Below are 22014 nucleotides of genomic sequence, written 5' to 3' on the forward strand. Positions count from 1 at the left end.
GAGAAAGAAATATAAAAGAAAACTGTGAGATAAAGTTGCTCATAGATGCTAAAAAGCTGTCCAATTTCTTTGCATATCAGTAATAGAAATGTGCTTGGACAACTTTATCCTATAACAAATGTAAAGCAGAGAGACATCCTTGAAAATTTGATGTGATGCTGATTGCTCTGCATCTATATGAAGTACCAAATCAAATACATGCAGCATGATAATACCCATTTAATGTTGTTAGTTATAGGACCAGTCATGAGCCTTCATCTGATTGCTTTAAACTTTGGGATAGTTGATTGATGACATGGTATTAAAGCCTTTATCACCACGTAGTCTAGAGTTCAATCCTTGTTGCATCCATTTTTATAAATAAAAAAGTTTAATGTCTGCCCAAAGTAGGGTGAGCATGTCCATACTTTAAGCCCAAATGGCTCTTTAATGAGGGAACATGTTAAATATAAAACCATTCATTAGCCTTCACCTAATCGTTGTTCATAATGCTTGCAGGTTCTGGCTGCTGTCATAAAAGCTGGTGCCTCCAGAGAACATGAGATACTTGCTGAAATTAGGGATGCTGTTTTCTCATTTATTCGGAAAATGGAACCAAAGCGAGTAATGGATGCCATGCTTGTTTCACGTGTTAGAATCCTGTATATAAGATCTTTGCTTGCTAGATCCCCAGAGTTGCAATCCATTAAGGTAATAAGGTTTTTTCTATGTATTCGGTGGTGTTGTGTTGAATCTGGTGGGCATTTTTTAATTTGGTAGATCTTGCACATTGGATTGGAAGGTCTTGCCAGTTGATTGCTTTCTTGAAAAGGCCAACACTGGACGCAGTAGAAGTTCCAGCCGAGGGAGTAGTCCTGGAAGATCTCCTAGATCTCCCGTGCATTATGTTGATGAGCAGATCCAAGGATTTAAAGTAAATCTAAAGCCAGAAAAGAAATCCAAATTTTCATCTGTTGTGTTGAAGATACGTGGGATTGATGAGGTAGCTGCCATTATCCTCTAATTTTTCTGTTTTGATGCTGGAGAAAACTATTGAACAAGATGTAGTTTCTCCTGTCTTTTGACTTTGAAATCAACAACATCAACATTACCTTCACACCAAACTAGTTGGGGTTGACGGTCAATGAACCCAAATAGAAATCAAGAAAAGATTGAGGGGAAAATAAATAAACAAGAGAGAAGAAATAAATAAATTAATAAATATAGGGAAAAAGGACCATCTGGAACATAGGAAATAATAAGTTTGACTCTCCATAATGCTAATAGTTTTCCTCCATTCCGTCCTTAGACAAATCGTACACCAATCTATTTTTCAATCCTATAAATCTTGTTTAACTTTCCCCCAAGTAAGTTTTGGCCGATCTCTTCCTTTTTTGTGTAATGAGTTTGGTAACAAAATTTTCTTCTTACGGGAACATCTAAGGGTCTTTAAAGAATATGCCCAAGCCATCTTAATCGACATTGTCTTACCCTTTTTTCAGGCATGGGTATTACTCTTACCTTTCGTCAAATATCTTTAAACTTTGAACATTGTAAATTTTTTTACTATTTCTTGTCGACACATTCTCATATTAGTAACTATTTGGGAAATGAAGGAAGACTAAGTTAGCCCTTTTAAAAAGTTTCCTTAAGGGCATGTTATTCCTTTAGTTTTTGTTTGATTTTGTCTCTTCTTTTTAGGCACTATACTGGACAAAGCCCCCTCTTTCTTTGAACTTAAGTTCATCTCTCTCTCTCTCTCTCTCTCTCTCTATATATATATATATATATATATATATATATATAGGGATAGGATCAACTTACACCAATGTAAGACTTATTAGTCTTATACCAAATCTTAACCGTTGATTTACGTGAATCTAACGGTTGTGATTATCACATTCATTAATTAATTATTAATTTTCAATAAATCATAACTGTTAGATTCACGAAAATCAATGGTTAAGGTTTGGTCTAAAACTTATTAGTCTTACACCGGTGTAAGTTGATCTTGCCTCATATATATATATATTAGAAAAATATTTGTGCAGTTACTGCAGATAAGTTATCTGCATTGACTCCCAAAACGACGTCGTTTTGGAATTGAAAGATTAAAAAATTATAATTATAAAGATTATAATAACCCTGAAATAAATTAAAATTACAAAAACAACATGATTCCGTCCCAAAACGATGTCATATTGGGCTTACTGCAGATAACTTATATGCAGTAACTGCAGAAAAAACGAACCCTATATATATATATATATATATATATATATATATATATATTATAACTCTGTCTTAGCAATTTGAAATAAACTGTGCAGGATACCTGGAGACAGCAGGTAACTGGTGGAAAACTAAGGGAAATTACTGAGGAAGCAAAACATTTTGCGATAGGAAACAAGGCTCTTGCTGCACTCTTTGTACATACTCCGGCAGGTGAGCTGCAGCGTCAAATTAGATCCTGGCTTGCAGAGAAGTTTGATTTTCTGTCTCTTACGGGAAATGATGCACCTGGGGGGACAACTGGTCAATTGGAGCTTATTTCAACTGCAATTATGGATGGTTGGATGGCTGGGCTTGGTGCTGCTATGCCTCCTCAGACTGATGCGCTTGGCCAACTTTTATTTGAATATTCAAAACGTGTGTATACTTCTCAACTGCAGCACCTGAAGGTACGTTTCATCTTAAATCTGTTAGAAAGAGATTATTTTAAATGAATACAGTACATTTGAAGGTAAGACTGCGTACAAGTATTACCTCCACTCCACACTCGCTAGTCGGGTTTAACGGGGAGTATTTTTTTTTTTTTACAGTACATTTGATGTTCCTGACTACACAGAGAGAGAAGAAAAGGGGGGGGGGGGGGGGGGTTATGAACTTTTCCCTAAAATTTTTCCAGAAGGCATTCCTAAATCTGGTGCAACCCAAATAATTTTTATTACACTATTGGTTGCCGAAGAGGTTTGACTTGCTTGCTCAAGAGTATATATTTTTAGTGTACAAGTTGTTCCATGTTAGTAAACTTTTTTCAGGAATTCTTTTCTAATAATTTTCTTGGATATGGATATTTCTTTGAGCTTTATATGGAGTTTGTAGTCTTTTATTCTAATTTTTCTCAACTATAAAATTTCGAAATTATATGTAAATTGGGAGACCCTACGAGAACACAAGATTCTTAGAAAGGTTCTGGCTTGGTCAGGCCATAAAGTATATTAATCTTGTTATTCTCATTTTACTTTTCGTTAGTAAAAACCACCTTTTACTACCATCTGATCTGCATGCATACAATACCGTAACATTTCTTGATTGGGGGCTTGTGAAAGTACCAAGCTCTGGAAATACTTTTCTTCTGTTAGTAGTAAAACCCAGAATATCACTTTTTTTTTCTTCATATTTTGTTGTGCTCTATATGATCCTTATTAAATGCTCCTATATTACTATTGCTATCTATCTATCTTAATCTTCTTATTTTCTTTAACTGTATCTCACATTAGATCTGAACCCAGTGTTAGCTAAGAAACTATGCTCAGAATTTTGTAATATTATTGTCTCTAATTTTCTACATGCATTTTGAAAATTTTCATTCAAGTCATCTAATTGCTATGCGTGAGAGCTGTCCATTACCATCTATAGCTAGTTATATTTGTATGATTTACTTAGTTGGATTGAGTGGTTTGGATACATATCCTAAACCAAAAAATTGAATGAAACTTCCAATTTGACTAATTCTCCTTGTATGTGCACTCCTTAACTTATGTGTTGATCCTATGTTTTCTGACATTTGGTTATCAGGATATTGCTGGTACCTTGGCAACAGAAGAGGCTGAGGATTCAGCACAAGTGGGCAAGTTGCGTTCAGCTCTAGAATCCGTTGATCTCAAAAGAAGAAAGGTACTTTATTTTATTCAACTGTTATATCTTATTCATGCATGTAATCATATTTGCATACGTCAAGAGTTCCTTCATGAAGTGAATATTTTGTCATTGCATTAGTTTACTATGCAAATGTTGTACAAGAAATTTTAATATAACCCATGATTGCAGTGCAGCATTTTTATATTTTGTTTTGAAATATTTTCACTTGATACTTGGAAATTGCTTTTATAAGAGGAAGTGAAAGTCACACACAAAAATTGGGAAATTACCAATTTTGTTGGTTATACTTCTATTCAGAGAGTCGTATTCAGCACTTCTAGAGGTCTATATCTGTGTGATTAGGAGGAAGATATAAACGGAACATACACCCCTTTTAATTACTTGTATATAGCCAACACAAGTTATGACCGTTGAACTCAAGGTAATTGAAGTGCAGTTATGCAGTCCTGGGTTTCAATTTTGGTAAAGTTGATTTTCTGCAGTTCTTACTGAGCAGCAAAATAGGCCATTTAAAGAGGGGGGAATTTTCTGGTGACATTAGCCTTCATTCCTAAACACATGATATGTCAATTCTGTCAGACCTGTACTACTGCAATGTTAGTGATAGATTTAAATTTTAATAGCAATTAAAGAAGGATATTGATGTATTATTTTCTTCTTAAAATGTCTATTTATCATGTGCCGTTGATATCTTATTATATTCAGATTTTGCAACAAATGAGAAGTGATGTAGCGTTATTATTGGAAAATGGTGGTTCACCTATTCAAAGTCCTTCTTCTGCAGCTGAAGATGCACGATTAGCATCTCTCATTTCACTTGACGGCATATTGAAGCAAATCAAGGTTCTTGTTTCTTCTTGAAATCTGTTTTGGAAGCTCGAGTTTAGTGTTCTAATAAGAAATAATCAATAATTTAAGGTATAATTTGAACAGGATATAACAAGACTTTCTACTATGAACACCATCGGGAAAAGTAAGAAAAGAACAGTGCTTGTTTCTCTTGATGAACTAACAGAACGAATGCCTTCGCTTCTTGAAATTGATCATCCATGTGCTCAGAGGCACATTGCAGATGCTTGCCGCATGGTTGAGGTATGCAAGTTGTTGCTCAGTATGACTAGATTGTGAGCACTAAAGGAATCAGATTGTGCTTTGAACTGTGTTGGCATACTCAGTGTTGACTAAAATTCACTACGACTGCTCTGATAAAAAGCATATCTAATAAGGACAGGAATGGTGCATTAACGGAGAGGTTGACTTTGCCTGGTTTTTCTCCGTAGTTGCCATTAATTTTTAAATTATTGTTAATTAAATTATTTGCTTTGCTATATGGGAGTACTACCAAGTTAAATACTAAGGAATTTTGTAGCCCCTAGAAAAAAAGAAAATAGAAAGAAACAAAACTAAGGACTGAACAGTTGAAAATAATTTGAAATGATTTTCCGTCTCCTTGCATTTGTGTGAAATTAAGATATTTTTTTGTCTGAAATCAGTTGGGTCTGGCGTTTGTTGAGTTTTGTGAATCCTAAACCCTCTTTTCTGTTGTGTTTGACGCAGTCAATTCCTGAAGAAGATGACCGCATTCAAGATTTATCACATGCTCGCAAGCCATCAACTGATGTGGGCTCTGGATCTGGAACTGATGTGGCACAGTGGAACGTGCTTCAATTTAATACAGGCAATACCTCACCATTTATAATCAAATGTGGAGCAAACTCAAATTCAGAACTAATAATTAAAGCTGAGGCTCGAGTTCAGGAACCTAATGGAGGTGAGATTGTGAGGGTTGCCCCTAGGCCGTCCATTTTGGAAAATATGAGCTTGGAGGAAATGAAGCAAGTATTTGCTGAACTACCTGATGCTTTAAGCTTGCTTGCCCTGGCAAGGACTGCAGATGGAACTCGAGCACGGTATTCTAGATTATATAGGACCTTGGCTATGAAGGTTCCATCCCTTAGGGATCTCGTCATTGAGCTTGAAAAAGGGGGTTCACTGAAAGATGTGAGAACTTAACCTTCAAGGGCAATATGATCATGAACTATACATTATAGGCCTCGAGTAGGTTGCTTGTGAAGGCTTCGGCTTTTGGGCGTTGATTGAGTAGTGGGGGAACCACTGTACAATCCTTGTTCTGCATGCATGTTTCCATATTTGGTTGTAATTATTTCAGTATTTCTTATCCTGCAATTTTGTTTATGAAGTGTAATTTATCCAAAATGCCCGAGTCCACAGGCTTGTTTAAGACTTCATGTTTATTCATGTCGAATTTCATCGAATCTGCCATGAATCTCATCTTACTATTGATAAATAAGCAGGCAAGAAGATGAAATTGGAAGAAAAAAGAAGAAAAATTTAATGTAAAAAGAATTAATTTGGAAGTATTAGTAATTGACAATTAAGGAGAAAGAAAAAATTTAAAATAAAAAAAGTAATTATTTTAAAAGCATAGGGAGTTAAAATTTAGATGATGAGGAAATTTTAGTTAACATTAACGCCACTTTTATTTTGTGGGAGTTGGCGATCAATGAAAGGGACAAATGAAAATTCTCTTTAACTCTTTTCAAAATTTGATTCCTCACGTCACATGTGAAAAATAAAAAATAAAAAATAAAAAATAATCCTTCCCCAGTCCTTCCCTTTCTTTACCACGCTGAAAAGAAATTCCAAACAAAGGAGAGTGAAAAAAAAAAAATTAAAATAAATTCACATTTTAACACCAACCTTCAAACGACACCTACCAAAAATGTCTTCAATTTCTTGCACTAAGCTGACACTACTTAGCATAGCAGCAGTTATCATCCAGTTCATAGGCCTCTCGATCTTCGTTTTCGGCTTCTTCCCCGTCAAACCAGTTCTCTCCGGTCACAGGTAAAATCTTCAAATCTTCAAACCTAAACCTTTTCCTCGATTTGATTATTTGACTTCCTTTTTTGCTTTGTTAGTGGTTTGGAGAGTTTCCGACGCCCAACCTGCGATAACGATGGCTTTGCAAATCGGAGCGAGGCATCAGATCGCCTTAGGTTGTTGTATCAGGTTGTGGTGGTGAATGCAAATTCTTATGCACTAATTACTATCCATTGGTTTGTTTGATGCTGAATTTATTTTGTTTCACGCATCTACGTTTTTGTATTACTTCTTGCAAACAGTCATTTAGTTTGATATTAGATCACAGTTTATTCATTCTATTCGTATTTGTTGTGAATTGGAGATCTGTTATGATTGTTATAACATGGTGATGTAGAATGGGAACCAAGAGTACTCCTCTTGGGTAGGGTACTCTCCTGGCTAAGAATATTTTATTATGTTAAAGTATGCACCTAAAGGGTGTTTATAACTAAATATAACAAAAATCGTAGATAAGTCGTATTTAGATACATGATCTTAATTAAATATAAATTTCCTTGAAACAAATATATTATCAAAGATATAATCCCTAAAAATAAGGAAAGATGTCAAGATCCTAAATAACATAAGTTACCATTCAATTCATATATTAAAAATAATTCAAATAATCCTAATCTATTATGTATCACATTCACATGGTATTTCACCTTTTAAGGTCATAAGATTAAGTTCAGTTGTGATAACAACCAGTGAAGGTTCAGGATGGCACCGTGTGGTGTCCTTTCTAGTACCAAAAGTATGCTAACTGACTTGGAACAATAAAATGGCTTCATTTTTCTCTGTTTCTTTCTTTCAAGTTAGATAGCTTAAATATTGATTAAAGACAAACGAGACTGGGAAATGGGGATGTTCATTGTAGTTGGAACTGGAAGTGAAATACCAACAATTTTCATAATGGAAAGCGTCTGTAAACTGCATGATTAGTTTTTTCTGTATTCCAGAATGTCAGTAGGATCATATGTTATGCAGGAATTTTTTATTTGGAAAGCATTGTTTTCTCGTAAAGGGTGATTGATTTAATCCAATTCTCATTTATGCTTCTAGTTTTGTTTTTACTAATGAATTTAGAAAATGTTCTTTGTGTAGGAAGAATCTGAGATCCCTTTTTCATATGATCGACTCATCTTAATGGTATGTACAACTGCCTGAATACCATATTTGATAAGGTCTATGATTTTGTTTTATATATATTTTGGTTGTTCATGGCTTACAGTTATAGATATTAATTTGTTGCATAAAATCATTTTACTTTAGGTCATTGACGGTCTTCCAGCTGAATTTGTGCTTGGCAAGAAGGGTCAGCCTCCAAGCAAGGCTTTTCTGGAAGCTATGCCATATACCCAGTCATTGTTGGTGAATGGTATGGCTGTTGGATATCATGCAATAGCTGCAGCTCCAACAGTTACCATGCCTCGTCTGAAGGTCAGTGTCCTTTCCTGTTTCAAATGTGAAAGTACGAAAGAAAAGCATATGATCTATGGATTTCTTTTCTTTTTTCCAACCTCTTCTTATTTTATCTCTTTTGTTTTTCACTCCAGGCCATGGTTTCAGGAGCAATTGGGGGTTTCTTGGATGTGGCTTTCAACTTTAACACACAGGCTTATTTTGATGACAATCTTCTTGGTTAGTTGTAGCAACCATGTTGGAAAAATTGACCATATCATTGATTTTTCTGTGAAATTGTATTTACGTCATTGTCACTTGTTTGTTGCAGCACAGTTCTCTAAGATTGGATGGAAAATGGTTATGCATGGTGATGATACATGGCTCAAGTTATTTCCTGGTTTATTTGCACGACATGACGGAGTTAGCAGTTTTTTTGTAAGTCTTCAGTGTACATGTCAGCATATAGACATGGTCTTGTGCCTCCCAAATAGGCCATAATGCATGTGATCATTAATAATCACTTTGATTTTTTATTTTTTTATTTATTTTTTTATGTGTGCATGTCTATGTATATATATTTGAGTTGTATTTGACCTCTCTATGCATTTGCATTTCTCATTAATAACTTCTCATGTCTCAGGAACATGACAAGTGAGGCAGCTTTCTTCTTTACATGACATGTTCTTTCAATGATCATAAGTTTATTTTGAAAAAAGAAAAGAAAAGGGAAAGGTTCAAAAACCTCGTGGTTTATTCTTTCATCACTTTCCCCCCTATAGTTTTTTTCTTATCACTCACCTCTCATATGGTTTTTTCCATCCAAGTTCACACACCATTAAAATTTGAACTAACTTCCCCATTTTATCCCTGTTTCGCCTACATCAAATGCACTAATCTATCATAAATCTGGAATCTGGATGATTTTTCTGTAATGCTTTTGTTGCTCTTTGTTTATATTATTATTGTTGTTATTGTCGTTACAATTATTTTCCATTGTTTGATTTTCAAAAATGCTTAGAATTAGGCACTTTTCAATGAGCTTTTATTAATCATTACTCCATCTATACTCTGCCTAACAGAAATTCTTCAATAAAGTTTTATTCAATCACTAAATGATAATTTACATGGCTGATGAGTTAAATGATTTAATGAAAATATTTTAACACTAGTCGTGTCTAAGATTCTCACCTGTTAAACAGTCAAATTAGAATCAGCGCATCTATTCACCAATGCCTTTATTGCTGTAAAACATTTAGAGTGATAGATTGATCAGGAAGACCTGAAACCCAAGCATAGCGATCAAGGGAAAAGGCTTCCAAGGTGATTTGTCAAATAAACATAATTATCATTAACAATAAAAAGAGTGGTAAGTGTGTACAATCTATATGCCAGTATTTCTCCCCCTTTTCTTGTTCATCTTTTAAGTTTTATGGCTTGAATGATTTGATTCTTTTTGGAAGTTATATAAAGCAGGTAATTTCTTCTGGAAGTTTTATGATAGACTAGTGCTTTTGATGTTGGCAAGACGGGTAAAATGGGCTAGTGAATTCAAATTTTAATGGTGTTAAATATGAACTTGGACGGAAAATACCATACGGGAGATAAGTGATAAGAAAAAAATCATTTGGGGCGGGGGGGGTAAGTGTTAAAAGAGTAAACCACATGGAGTTTTTGAACTTTTCCCTAAAAACTATATGGTTGATGTATTATTTTACGTTGTTTTTCTGATGCCTCTTGTTACTGTAGGTTAAAGATACTACACAAGTAGATCAAAATGTGTCTCGACATCTTGACGATGAACTTAGCAGAGATGATTGGAATTTCCTGGTAAGTAATTGTGACCACATCATAATTTGGTCCCTAACTAATGTTATTTGAATTTCCATTTTGTGATAATTTCTCTTTGCAAACTTTCGTTTTTCTGGTTGAAAATAACTTGAAAAAGGTATTCTGATATATTATAGAATTGTAAATAATCTGTACAAAGGGTTCTCTATTTATAGAGAATACTTGACCTAATTTTGACCTAATGGGCTTGGCCTAATACAACAAATAAATGACTAAATAGTTATTATTTACAACACTCCTCCTCAAGCTGAGAAATAGATATTTATCATTCCCAGCTTGCTAGTAAGCTCTTGAAATCTGTCTGAAGAAAGTCCCTTTGTCAATACATCAGCTAATTGACGCCCAGTGGGAATGTATGGAGTGGTAATCAACCCGCTATCAAGTTTCTCTTTGATGAAATGGCGGTCGACCTCAATATGTTTAGTCCGATCATGTTGAACTGGATTATGAGCTATACAAATAGCGGACTTATTATCACATAGCAGCTTCATAGGTCGTTCACATTTTATTTTGAGGTCATCAAGTACAATTTTTAGCCACAGTAACTCACAAATGCCTTGAGCCATAGCTCGAAATTCAGCTTCTGCTCTTGATCTGGCAACCACATCTTGTTTCTTACTTTTCCATGTCACCAAGTTACCACAAAGAAACATACAATAACCAGTAGTAGAACGACGGTCAGTCACAGATCCAGCATAATCAACATCAGTGTAGACTTCTAAAGAGAGATGGCCATCACGCCGGAATAATAATCCTTTACCTGGAGTATCTTTAAGATACTGAAGAATTCTCTCCACTGCCTGCATGTATTTCTCCTTTGGATTGTTCATAAACTGACTGACAACACTAACAGCATAAGCTAGGTCTGATCTAGTATGAGCCAGATATATCAATTTCCCAGCTAGCCGTTGATATTGTCCTTTATCAATTGGAGGACTCTCCTCTTCATAGCCTATCTTGTGATTCTGCTCAATAGGAGTATTAGAGGGTTTACACCCGAGCTTTCCTGCTTCTTTGAGAAGATCAAGAACATATTTCCTCTGGCTGATAAAAATTTCTTTTTTTGAATGAGTTACTTCTATCCCTAGGAAATATCTCATTTCCCAAGGTCTTTAATTTCAAACTCAGATGCTAGTCTTGTTTGCAGAATATGTCTCTCCACAAAATCATCACCTGTGATAATAATATCATCAACATATACAAGGAGCACAGTGAGCTTCCCATCTTGGGAGTGCTTAAAGAAAAGAGTGTGATCTCCTTGACTTTGTTTGTATCCTAAAGTCATCATAACCTTAGTAAATCTTCCAAACCAGGCACGAGGTGAGTGCTTCAATCCATACAAGGCCTTTTTTAATCTACAAACTTTATTTTCTCCATTCACAGAATCAAAACCAGGAGGGATTTCCATGTAAACTTCTTCTTCTAACTCACCATTAAGGAAAGCATTCTTCACATCAAATTGATTTATATCCCAATTGTAATGAGCAGCAAGGGATAACAAGACTCTCACCGTATTCATCTTTGTAACTGGAGCAAAGGTTTCTTCATAATCAATGCCATAGGTCTGAGTGTAACCCTTAGCGACTAATCGAGCCTTATATCTTTCAAGAGTGCTATTAGTATTATACTTTAGGGCATAAACCCATCTGCTCCCTACTGCTTTCTTTCCATTGGGTCTATCAATAACCTCTCATGTTTTATTTTTCTCCAATGCATTCATTTCCTCTTGCATGGCTTGAGCCCAATTCTCATCTTTCAATGCTTCATGTACTGATTTTGGGATTGAAATAGAATCTAGTGCTGAAACAAAGCTTTTGTGCTGCACAGAAAGATTAGTAGAAGAAACAAAATGGGAGATAGGATATTGAGTACAAGATCTTTTCCCTTTTCTTAGGGCAATAGGTAAGTTATCAGAAGCAGAAGCAATGGGTAAGTCATCAGAGGTATCAGAAGAAATAGGCAAATCATGAGAAGCAATAATATTAGAATCAGAAACAGGAAATTCAGGACTTACCAGTGGTTCAGACGATTGAGGTTGCTGGTGAGACAGTATGGGTTGTTTCCTCCTCTGATATACCAATTCAGGTGTCAAAATCTTTCGTATCTCAGGTGTATTTGAAGGTGACATCAGGAATACGGTGAAAGGTGACATCCATAGAAACAAAAAAATTTCGACTTGGTGGATGATAACACTTGTACCCTTTTTTATAAAGGGTATAACCAAGGAAGACACACTTAAGAGCCCTAGGATCCAACTTACTCCATTGTTGTTTATGAACATGGACAAAGGCAACACATTCAAACACTCTTGGTGGAAGGCTTTGCAGTATGGGAACAGAAGGAAAGAAGGAAGTCATGGAATGAATAGGACTGATATTGTTAAGGACCCGTGAAGGTAAACGGTTGATCAAAAAGGTTGCAGCTAACACGGTTTCTCCCCAATAAGAACTAGGAACAGATGTCTGGAAAAGTGGTGCTCTAGCAACTTCAAGGAGGTGACGATTTTTCCTTTCAGCAACCCGTTTTGTTGAGGGGTATCAAGACATGTGAGCTCATGAATCATACCTCTGTCTGAAATGAATTGTGACAGGCGTTGGTTGACGTACTCAGTACCATTATCAGATCTTAGTCTTTTAATACACTTACCAAACTGAGTCTCAACCATGTGATGAAACCGAATAAATATCTCTGGTACTTCAGACTTGTCTTTCATCAAGTATATCCATGTTACCCGAGTACAATCATCAATAAAAGAAACAAACCACCTTGCACCTGAAACACTATGCACTTTAGAAGGGCCCCAAACATCAGAATGGATAAGAGAAAAAGGTTCGTTGCTTTTAATAGTGCTAGAAGGAAATGACACTCTATGGGGTTTTGCAAATTCACAAACATCACAATGAAAGGTGTCAACCGACTGATTGAGAAACAGAGAAGGGAACATAGACTTTAATAGACTAAATGGTGGATGTCCCAGACGCTTGTGATGGAGCCAAATCATAGACTCTGCAGTAGAAGGATGATGTGTCATTAATAACTGATTTTTGCTATCATTTATAGCATGTTTTGGAAGGAGATGATACAACCCATTCTGTTCATTAGCAACTCCAATTGTCTTCTTCGTGGTAAGATCCTGAATAACACAATGAGAAGGAAAAAATGTGATAGAACAATTCAAATCAGTTGTAAGTTTTTGAGTGGAGATAAGATTAGTAGAAAGCTGAGGAACATAAAGAACATTCTTAAGAAACAAGGAAGGTTGAATTTGAATGTTACCAGAACCAATAACTGATTTATGGGATCCATCAGCTACGGATATAGTATGACTACCAACAGTAGGATGATAAGAACAAAACAACTCAGTACGACAAGCCATATGATCAGTTGCACCAGAATCCAAAATCCATGAGGTTTTAAAATCAGTGCAAGAAGCAAGAAGAGATGTAGAATGTGTATTCTTACAAGATAAGATCAAAGAACGGTCATATGGCTTACACATATTATCAATAGCGGGTTTAAGCTGATCCATGGAGAGGAGACAAAAAACAAGAAAAGTTTTTTTTTTTTTTGTGTGAACAGTACCCGATGAACAGTACCACGTGAACCGTACCCGATGAACAGTACCGCGTGAACAGTGCGCGATGAACAGTACCGCGTGAACAGTTCGCGATGAACAGTACTGCGTTTTTTTTTTTTGAGCTGTTCCGGTCGTCTGATGAAAAAGAAACCTTCGTAGAGTGATAGATCTAAGAAAACGGAGTGAAACAGGGGTCCTCATGGTCCAAAAGGTCCCCGAAATTTTTTTTTCCGGCGGCGGCTTTGTGGCGGTGAGAGGCAAATAGGGTTGGTTTTTAAAGATGGTGATTTGCGGAAGCAGAACCCTCAGAATCGAGAGCTCTGATACCAACTTGAAAAAGGTATTCTGATATATTATAGAATTGTAAATAATCTGTACAAAGGATTTTCTATTTATAGAGAATACTTGACCTAATTTTGACCTAATGAGCTTGGTCCAATACAACAAATAAATGACTAAATAATAACTAAATAATTATTATTTACAACAAAATATGTTCCTTGCATCTTATCCCATTTTTAAATCTTTAGAACCTGTGTTTTACCCCCCAACCCTCCTCTCTCTCTCTCTCTCTCATATGCATGTTCTTTTTCTGGCCAAAGTGGTAGCCGTTGTTTTAGTGATATCATATTACCAATGAACATTGGGGTCGTGTATTCTTTGGTATGTTTCTGAGTATTGGATATGAGCATAATTTTCGAGTGTGCATGTTGTCTGCCCTTCCATGTGGGCTTTGGCTTATTTCTGAGTCCCCTCATGCGTTCTAAAAGTTTGTTTATATTCCCTGTTTTTTTCTTTTAAAAAAAAACTATTGACAATGACACAGAAATAGATTTCTTGAATGAGATTTCAATATGAATTTATTGAAATGTGTTGTTGGTAAGTTTTTGAACATTAAAGAAGAAGACAGTCAGTGTGTTGTTATGCTTTTGTTTGGAACTCTGACAGTTTGATTACATGAAGACATTTTCCTTCGTTTGCCTCAATTCTAACAATATATCATTAGGCCTGTTCTATGGATGCACTTTTGGGAAGACATGCCAAGTGTTATAATTGATCTTTTTTGGACAAATAGTACTACTTTCTATCAACTATAAGTTAATTTGGTTCTACTTATACTAAATAAGCAGTTTTTTTATCAGCTATAGGAGTTGGTTTGGTTCTACTTGTATGATAACACTGAACAGGAAAAAGCTGTTGTTTTTGTTCTACCTTTTAATATTTACTGCATATACTGTATCCAGTTTGCTAGTTACTAGATAGTACATACTCTGGTTTTCATCTCCCTTATCAACGGACTTCTTCCAACTCATTGACTTTCAGAGGAAGACATTAATCTACTTTCGTTTTCACTTTGAAAGTTAAGACTTACGAGTTAAGATCCATTTGTAGTACAAGGATTCTTCAAAATTGTATGTTAACTTAGTGTTACTTTAGCACACAAGTGTTGAATGTGGATTATTATTTTTTAATTTTTTTTTTTTTTGTCTAGTTCCAAATTCCATGATGCTTTTCAATGAAGATTTAATTTCATTTACACACATTTTACTGAGTTTATTTTAGATTCTTCATTATCTAGGCTTGGATCATGTTGGACATATTGGTGGGCGCAACAGGTATCATCTTTATCTCTTTGCTCTATACATGTTATTTAATTCTGTTCCTCTAAGCTTCGTTTGGACATTTACTGTTTCAGTGTGTTAATGACTTCAAAACTTTCTGAAATGGATGAAGTAGTTAAGAAGATTCATGTTAATTCCTTGCAAAATCTAGAAAATGATCAAGGGAAGACACTTCTGGTTTGTTACTACCTTTTTGTTGCTTTCTTGAATTGTGTATACAGAATTCATGTGACTTGTTTATTATGGTGTGGCATTTATAGACATTAATATGAACACGAGAGAGAACCTATTTAGTTTTATCTATTTAGCTTCTTAATGTATACAACACTTCTATAGTACATTTAGGATGTATTTGCATGGATGGGCCTGCAAACAGAAGAGATGCTAGAGTTCTTCTGAAAAACTTGCTTTTAAGTTAATGATAAACGGTCTTTGGCTTTGTAAGGTTGTCAATTTTATACTGACCTGAGGACATAAATGAACTTACCATTGTACATACTGTTACTATTGAATCTGGAATATATAGAAATGCAAATTTGTTAGTGTTAATCATTGTGTTTATGCACCCATAGTATATTCTCATGGCTTTTCAAATCTCTATTTTCGTTATGTACATATCTTCAGTAGTAGTATTTTCCATTAGTGGTCTTATACCTCTAGCATTATTTACTTTGACGAGTAGTTGATGTTTTGTGTTTTTCATGTATGGCTATTTTTAATTAATTATTAATTATTATTGTAAAGACCAAGGCCATTTAAGAATCAAAGTTTTAATTATTCTCTGCTGCAAATTGTTATACAGGTTGTAGTCAGTGACCATGGAATGACTGAGAATGGTAATCATGGGGGTTCCTCGTATGAGGAAACTGACTCTCTAGCTCTTTTTATTGGACCAAAAAACAATGCCTCTGACTGTGCATTATCCAATCATGACACTATTTTTCAGGTAATAAAACTATGTTAATGCTTGTAGGGTTGTAGGGTACAGGACTAACCAATGCTGATAGTTTTCTTATCTTCTCTTGAACTTGAATGTGTTGCCAAAACAGTTTGCAAACCATGAGAGAAGATTCCTGCATTGAGTGTATAAACGAACTCCTATTTGTATGCATCCTTATGGGGTGAACCTTTTATGTTTACATGAATTTGTCTCCTTCCCTGTTAAAATTTATTTTGTTATCTTACTATTCTCCCTGTTTTCTTGTTTGTCAATGTTGAACCTAACACAATTCAACCACTCACTCACTGACAACATACCATATAACTAAAGAACCTGTGTAGTAGGTGGTTGAATACGTATGCAATTTACGTTATATTATTGTGAACCAGGTTGATCTTGCGCCAACATTAGCTTTACTTTTTGGTGTACCAATTCCAAAAAACAATATTGGTGTTTTGATCTCTCAAATGGTTGACTCTCTAACAGGTTAGTTCTCTATCTGTTTATGCCTGTCTGTCAGACAAATTTAACTAACAGAAGGTGATATGACATTTTTTTCCATCTGCTTACAATTTTTCTTTGAGCATATTAATGTTGTAAGAACAAAATTATGTCATTTTAATTTTCTTTTTTTCCTTTTGCTTCTTGGGTGAGCTAGAAGACCAAAAGTTGAGGGCACTGCAGTTAAACTCATGGCAGTTATTCAGATTACTTCAAGCACAATTGCCTGGTTTGTCTTGTAGAAATTTTCCATGTGATGCTTTCTATACTAATAGTGAACACACAATTAGTGAATGCAAAGGTAGCAAGGAGAAGTTGTTTTGTTGCTTGTATTTTAATGCTGCTACTCTTCATGATGCCTGGAAAGCTGAAGTAGTCATCAGGTATGTGACAGTTCTGTTGTGCCAAGTTTTTAATAAATTCCACAAGAAATATTTGTGAAATTTTTTTATTTGGCATTTTTTTGGGTCTAATAGTACAGAAGGCTACAACAGCATTGTTGCAGCATATAACGAGTTTCTGAGTAGAGCAAGTGAGTGGTTATCACACAAAGCAACTGATGTATGTATGATCTTCTGAGTCAAAGTTTCTTGACCTTGCTAACCTGGGATATTGTTTAAGAGCATGAATAGCCCGTATTGAGGGAATATTTCCATCCTGTTTATTGATTTATGTCTTTAAAAAGTTTCTCTTAATATTTCTCTCTCTCTCTTTCTGTTCTTTCTCATGATAATTGTGTTTGTGCAGAAACCAATTAATTTGCTTGTTTTTGGAGTTGCTGCTTTGATCACCTCATGCTTGATACTGCTGAGACTTTTATTCATCATCCACAAAGAAGTTCCTGCAGAGGAGACGCAAGACCTTCACAATTATCTGAAGCCATGGAATTTAGATGAGGTGTTCGTTTTGTTTGGCATCCTGATCCTTGTCATTAGTATGGGATCAAGTTCCATGATTGAGGAAGAGCATTATATTTGGCATTTTTTAACATCCACTATTAACTTGTTATTTCTTCGCGAAGCAATACAGTCTTTTGACCTTAATAAAGCACATGATTATCTCAGTTCAATAAAGGAACAAAAAAATATATCAGGTTTCCAAATGAGTTTGTTGTTTCTTATTCTCTTTTCTGGAAGAATTTTGAAAGGCTGGCACCAAGGTGGTGTGAATTGGACTAACCTTCCTGACATTTCTAAGTGGCTTGAGCAGGCTGGCAGTCAATATATAAACTCAATTCAGATAGCATCTTGTGTCATGATCATCATTATGGGCATATTTGTATTGTTCCTAATGCAGGCCAAAACAAAAGTCGTAATGGTGATTGGATTCAGCTTGTTAATGTCTGGTTTGTTGGTATTGCAAAATTTTGTGAAACATGAGGACATGTCTGCCTCATATAATAAGGATGCCACCTTATCAGTACAAATATTCTATGCCATTCTGGGAATCATCACTGTTACAGTTGTATTGGTTTTGCCATGGGTTATGCCTATGCAAACTCCTGAAATGTACTCAACACAGAACTTCTACATGTCTGCTTCTGTTCCTTTTGAAATTCAGAACATGACACCAATTTTGGTATTAAAAGATTCCTTGTACTTGGTGGGGTGCACGTATATAACTTCCTGGTGTCTTCTGCAGTTGTTGCTTCAACAACCCATTAATGTGATGCCTGTGTTGTTGCTCTTTGTTCAAGCCTTGGCCAGCATGCTTACCTTTTCTTCTAGTGGGTCACATCATAAGCAGTGGGTTGAGGTTAGTTGCAACCTGTCATGAATAAATATTGGTTTTTTATTTTATATTTTGATAGCAGATTGGTTGAGTTCTAGAACGCAGTGCTAAAACACTGAAAATGGTTTGCCCTGGAATCTAACTTGACAGGGGCTATTTAAGTTCAACTTATGGACTTCTGCTATATATAAATTAAGGGTTCGCTTTTTTCGCGCAGATAAGTTATCTGCAGTAAGCCTAATACGACGTCGTTTTGAGACAGAAATCATGGTATTTTTGTAATTTTAATTTATTTCAGGGTTATTATAGTCTGTATAATTATAATTATTTAATTTTTCAATCTCAAAACAACGTCTTTTTGAGAGTAAATGCAGATAACTTATCTGCATTAACTGCAGAAATATTATTCTGATAAATTAATTATAATGGTATAATGTTCATACCTAGAATCGTAATTTTCAAGTGTGTATTTTTTTCTGAATTGGAATTTTGACCTTGATAACATTCTAGGCAATTTCACCCGTATAAGGTACAAACTATTCTGCCTAATCAACTTTAGTTATATGCTACATACATTTGCACTGATAATTATATGTTATTATGCATATGAATAAGAAGAGATAGAGATTTACTCTCGCATAAGTTATTTTCAAAATAAGGTGTCTTAGCAAGCTGACTTTACATGGGAATGACAGCAATGAGATCTAATTAAATAATTTAAACTGTTCGTTTAAAACGTCTGTAGACTTTAAATCCTCCATCATTTTAGCATTTTTCTGCCGGCTGTTATATGAAAGTTTCATTTTGTAGAGCAAGCTTATGCTTCTACTGACCATCCATTTAGTAGATGGTTGTAAATGTATGCATCTTTCATCCATGTCATTCAGGCCATATAGTTGGACAAAAGTTAGTTACACAAGCCACCATTAAGAAAAAAAATTTAGTGCGTCTTCCTTTAGTTGTAGCTCAGGAATTTTTCCCTTCTTCCAAAAGAGAAGGGAAAATAATGTATTTAGATACACACAACAATCACAGGCACCCGACCATCACACATATTTCAAGCTCCACTTAACACAAATAATAGCTATCTGTAACTTACCGCCTGAATTATTATAATGCATTCATTTCAAACCCATTCCTTACTCTCTACAACCCAGACTTCACTCTGTTTAAATTGTAGTTTTAACCTGTTTATCGACTGAATGGGTCATTTGTCTATTAGAATGGGATACATAGGTTTCTAAATTTAAGTTCTTAGGTGTCTGTGCGAGCAAGCATATCTCACTTTGGTCACATATCTTGCCTTAAGCCAGTTTCTAATAGCTCTTGCGTTTGGACATGCTTCAGTTACCCCCCCCCCCCCCCCCCCCCCCCCCCCCCCCCCACCCACTACCTACCAGTAGCTAAAAGGGAAATTAAAAAAAAAAAAAAGTGCTTTAATTGATACTAAAGCAAATTGCACTGTGATGAAGTTACCCTTGCTCTTTTCTACGCATCATACATTTTCTTTTGATGCATAATGAGTATTGGAATGAGTTCAAAATGCAGATCGGGTACTGATACTGTGCATTTCTTAGATTACTGCTCTGTACAATCTGGGAATGGCAGGCCATTTTGCCCTTGGGAACAGCAATACGCTAGCTACCATTGATGTAGCTGGAGCTTTTATTGTAATGTCTTCTATTTCTTTTTTTGTCATTGTTTTCAAAACAGCACGTTATTTTGTGTACTGCATTTAAGATTCCAATTGTCCATGAGATTTCTATTTTCTCAGCAAGTTATTACCATTCATTGGCAGGGAATTTCAAGTCACTCAACCTTCCTCTCAGGTCTTTTAATGTTCATCATTACTTATGCATCCCCGATGTTGTTCTTTCTTAGTATGGTTCTGTACATCTCTGTCAAGATCTCAATCGGTTCACTAGTTACCAAGAAAGGCAATTCTGGAGAAATTCTCAAGACTCTTCTTGGATTTCCTTGCCTAGTACCTTTGAGCATGAATTGTGTTCTCTTGACTGCATACACGATTGTCTTGCTGTTGATGAGGAACCATTTATTTATTTGGAGTGTCTTTTCTCCCAAGTGAGTCTTCCCTGAATCCAATGTTTAGAAGTTGATTAATGATTGAAACACAAAACTATCCTTTGTGATTTTTTAATTTAATTGTAGTTATAGGGATTTATTCTGATTTTCTGATATCATTTATAGATGTCATTTAACCTTGCAAAACTTACACTATCAATTTGTCTTGTAGGTACCTTTATGTTTGTGCTGCAACTGCATGTGTCTATATTGGGGTCTTCATTGTAGTTGCAACCGTGATTCATACATATATAGTGCTTTTTTGGCTGAGAAAGAGTTTCTCCGTAAGTAGCAAGGCAAATGGCACATGGTCATCTAAGTTGAGAACAAATTAATATTAAACTCTCAGAAAGCAATTTTAACTATCTGACTTGATTGATGAGTAAGTAAATATTGCCTTTATTCTTTTTTATTTTTTAGGGGGTGGGGGAGGTGGAATATAGCAGTTTGTCCCGTTTCACCTGCCCGTCTCTCTCTAACCTTTTACTGTTGAATTCTTATTCATTGAAGAAGTAGAATAGTTGATTGGTATCTTCTCTATTTGACATGCACACACACTGATTGAGGCATACATATCTGCGTTGCAAAATAAAAATCTGGAGATGCTTTAGGAGCAAATTCGAGATTTGAATGGCTCTTTGTGGGAGCAAGTATGAGTTTGAAAAAGATTAAAAAAAACCAGGCTAGTTTGGTTGAGCTAGAACCAAACGAATAGGACTCTTGATGTAAAAGGGTAGGTATAGGAGAAGATGTGGTGTCAGCTGCCGTTGCAAGTCTAAATCATGTTGAAATACGATGGAACCCAGAAAAATACACTACTGAATACATTAACAATGGAGGCATAGCCTCTTTTTACATACACTAATACAATATAAAATGCAGAAAATAAACTCAGAAAGCTTCAACTCCCCCTCAAACCAAATACCTAGGCTCAAGAGTTCCCTAGAGGTCTCTCAATTTTCTCCACTAACCAATTCTAAATACATGCATAACAGAAACATCACCCTAAACTTCTATATATACTAATTCTAAGATACTAATGAGCTTGGATTATTTATTATAGGCCCATCAAAATATGTTGGTTAACAGAAGGTGAAGATGTTAACGTGGTTATTTTAAGAAATTGGGATGAATCATTCTTCGTGAACCTAACATGTTTTGTGCTTTCTTGAAATTCATTGTCCAAATAATCTGACTTGAATAAAAATATTGACTCGGTTCTGTCCTAGATAACAAGAAATAGGTTTTTCCTCTCATGAGCAGCAGTCTACGAGTTAATGAGCTTTTGACAAAAAAATGGTTAGGAATCAGCTCTCTCATGGAACCATATCATAAGTGATATAACTGTTAACTTGTTTTCTGCGTAATTTTTTTATTTTTTCTTTATTTTGAAAAAACGTATCGGCTACAGAAAAGAAAAAGCAACAAACATTTTTTATATTCTTCATCTTTTGTGAATTTGATTTACCCTTGTAAGATCATTAATTTTATTGTTTTAAAAGAAACATAAACTGTTGCCCAAGCAGTTTACGAGGATGATTATACTTGGCAAGTCCAGT

General features: G+C 35.2%; 2 protein-coding genes across 10 annotated transcripts in view; both read left to right on the forward strand.

The window, feature by feature from the left end:
- LOC133297131 (kinesin-like protein KIN-14B) overlaps window positions 1–6092 on the forward strand; it is a 31939-nt gene extending 25847 nt beyond the window's left edge. For 4 of the 5 annotated variants that reach the window (XM_061496215.1, XM_061496206.1, XM_061496228.1 and 1 more), the window contains exons 17-23: window positions 499–690; window positions 782–982; window positions 2310–2660; window positions 3781–3879; window positions 4570–4707; window positions 4798–4956; window positions 5422–6092. In XM_061496215.1, the coding sequence (XP_061352199.1) occupies window positions 499–690; window positions 782–982; window positions 2310–2660; window positions 3781–3879; window positions 4570–4707; window positions 4798–4956; window positions 5422–5877 (1596 nt within the window). In that variant the 3' untranslated portion in view covers window positions 5878–6092. The remainder of the gene's footprint in view (window positions 1–498; window positions 691–781; window positions 983–2309; window positions 2661–3780; window positions 3880–4569; window positions 4708–4797; window positions 4957–5421) is intronic. The other variant, XM_061496220.1, reaches the window with a different exon arrangement.
- A 479-nt stretch (window positions 6093–6571) lies between these two features.
- Window positions 6572–20953, forward strand: LOC133297008 (GPI ethanolamine phosphate transferase 2-like). 5 transcript variants are annotated; one of them, XM_061496071.1, is made up of 18 exons: window positions 6572–6732; window positions 6807–6897; window positions 7855–7899; window positions 8023–8190; window positions 8307–8391; window positions 8483–8589; window positions 9901–9981; window positions 15143–15195; window positions 15276–15378; window positions 16004–16147; window positions 16531–16627; window positions 16800–17025; window positions 17119–17203; window positions 17390–18124; window positions 18203–18397; window positions 19951–20043; window positions 20172–20455; window positions 20628–20953. In XM_061496071.1, exons 1-18 carry the CDS (start codon window positions 6608–6610, stop codon window positions 20788–20790), a joined length of 2880 nt encoding a protein of 959 aa, XP_061352055.1. In that variant the 5' UTR covers window positions 6572–6607; the 3' UTR covers window positions 20791–20953. The 5 variants fall into 5 exon arrangements, 4 of the variants coding, with proteins under 4 accessions (XP_061352055.1, XP_061352041.1, XP_061352048.1 ...); XR_009749596.1 differs by lacking the exon at window positions 20628–20953 and adding an exon at window positions 18591–18643 and having other exon boundaries at window positions 17390–18397; window positions 20172–20205; XM_061496057.1 differs by having other exon boundaries at window positions 17390–18397.
- The last annotated feature ends 1061 nt before the right edge of the window (window positions 20954–22014 follow it).

Source organism: Gastrolobium bilobum, unplaced genomic scaffold (genome assembly GCF_033153095.1).
Source record: "Gastrolobium bilobum isolate Gb01-03AN ecotype WA unplaced genomic scaffold, APGP_CSIRO_Gbil_v1 utg22707, whole genome shotgun sequence".
Taxonomy (NCBI): Eukaryota; Viridiplantae; Streptophyta; class Magnoliopsida; order Fabales; family Fabaceae; genus Gastrolobium; species Gastrolobium bilobum.

Bases quoted from the DNA above. Each gene is read 5' to 3' on its own strand.
- LOC133297008 (XM_061496057.1), top strand. From the start codon at position 6,608: ATGTCTTCAATTTCTTGCACTAAGCTGACACTACTTAGCATAGCAGCA. The intron at 8,392-8,482 runs GTTAGTTGTAGC...TGTTTGTTGCAG, and splicing joins TTTTGATGACAATCTTCTTG to CACAGTTCTCTAAGATTGGA. The intron at 17,204-17,389 runs GTATGTATGATC...GTGTTTGTGCAG, and splicing joins TATCACACAAAGCAACTGAT to AAACCAATTAATTTGCTTGT.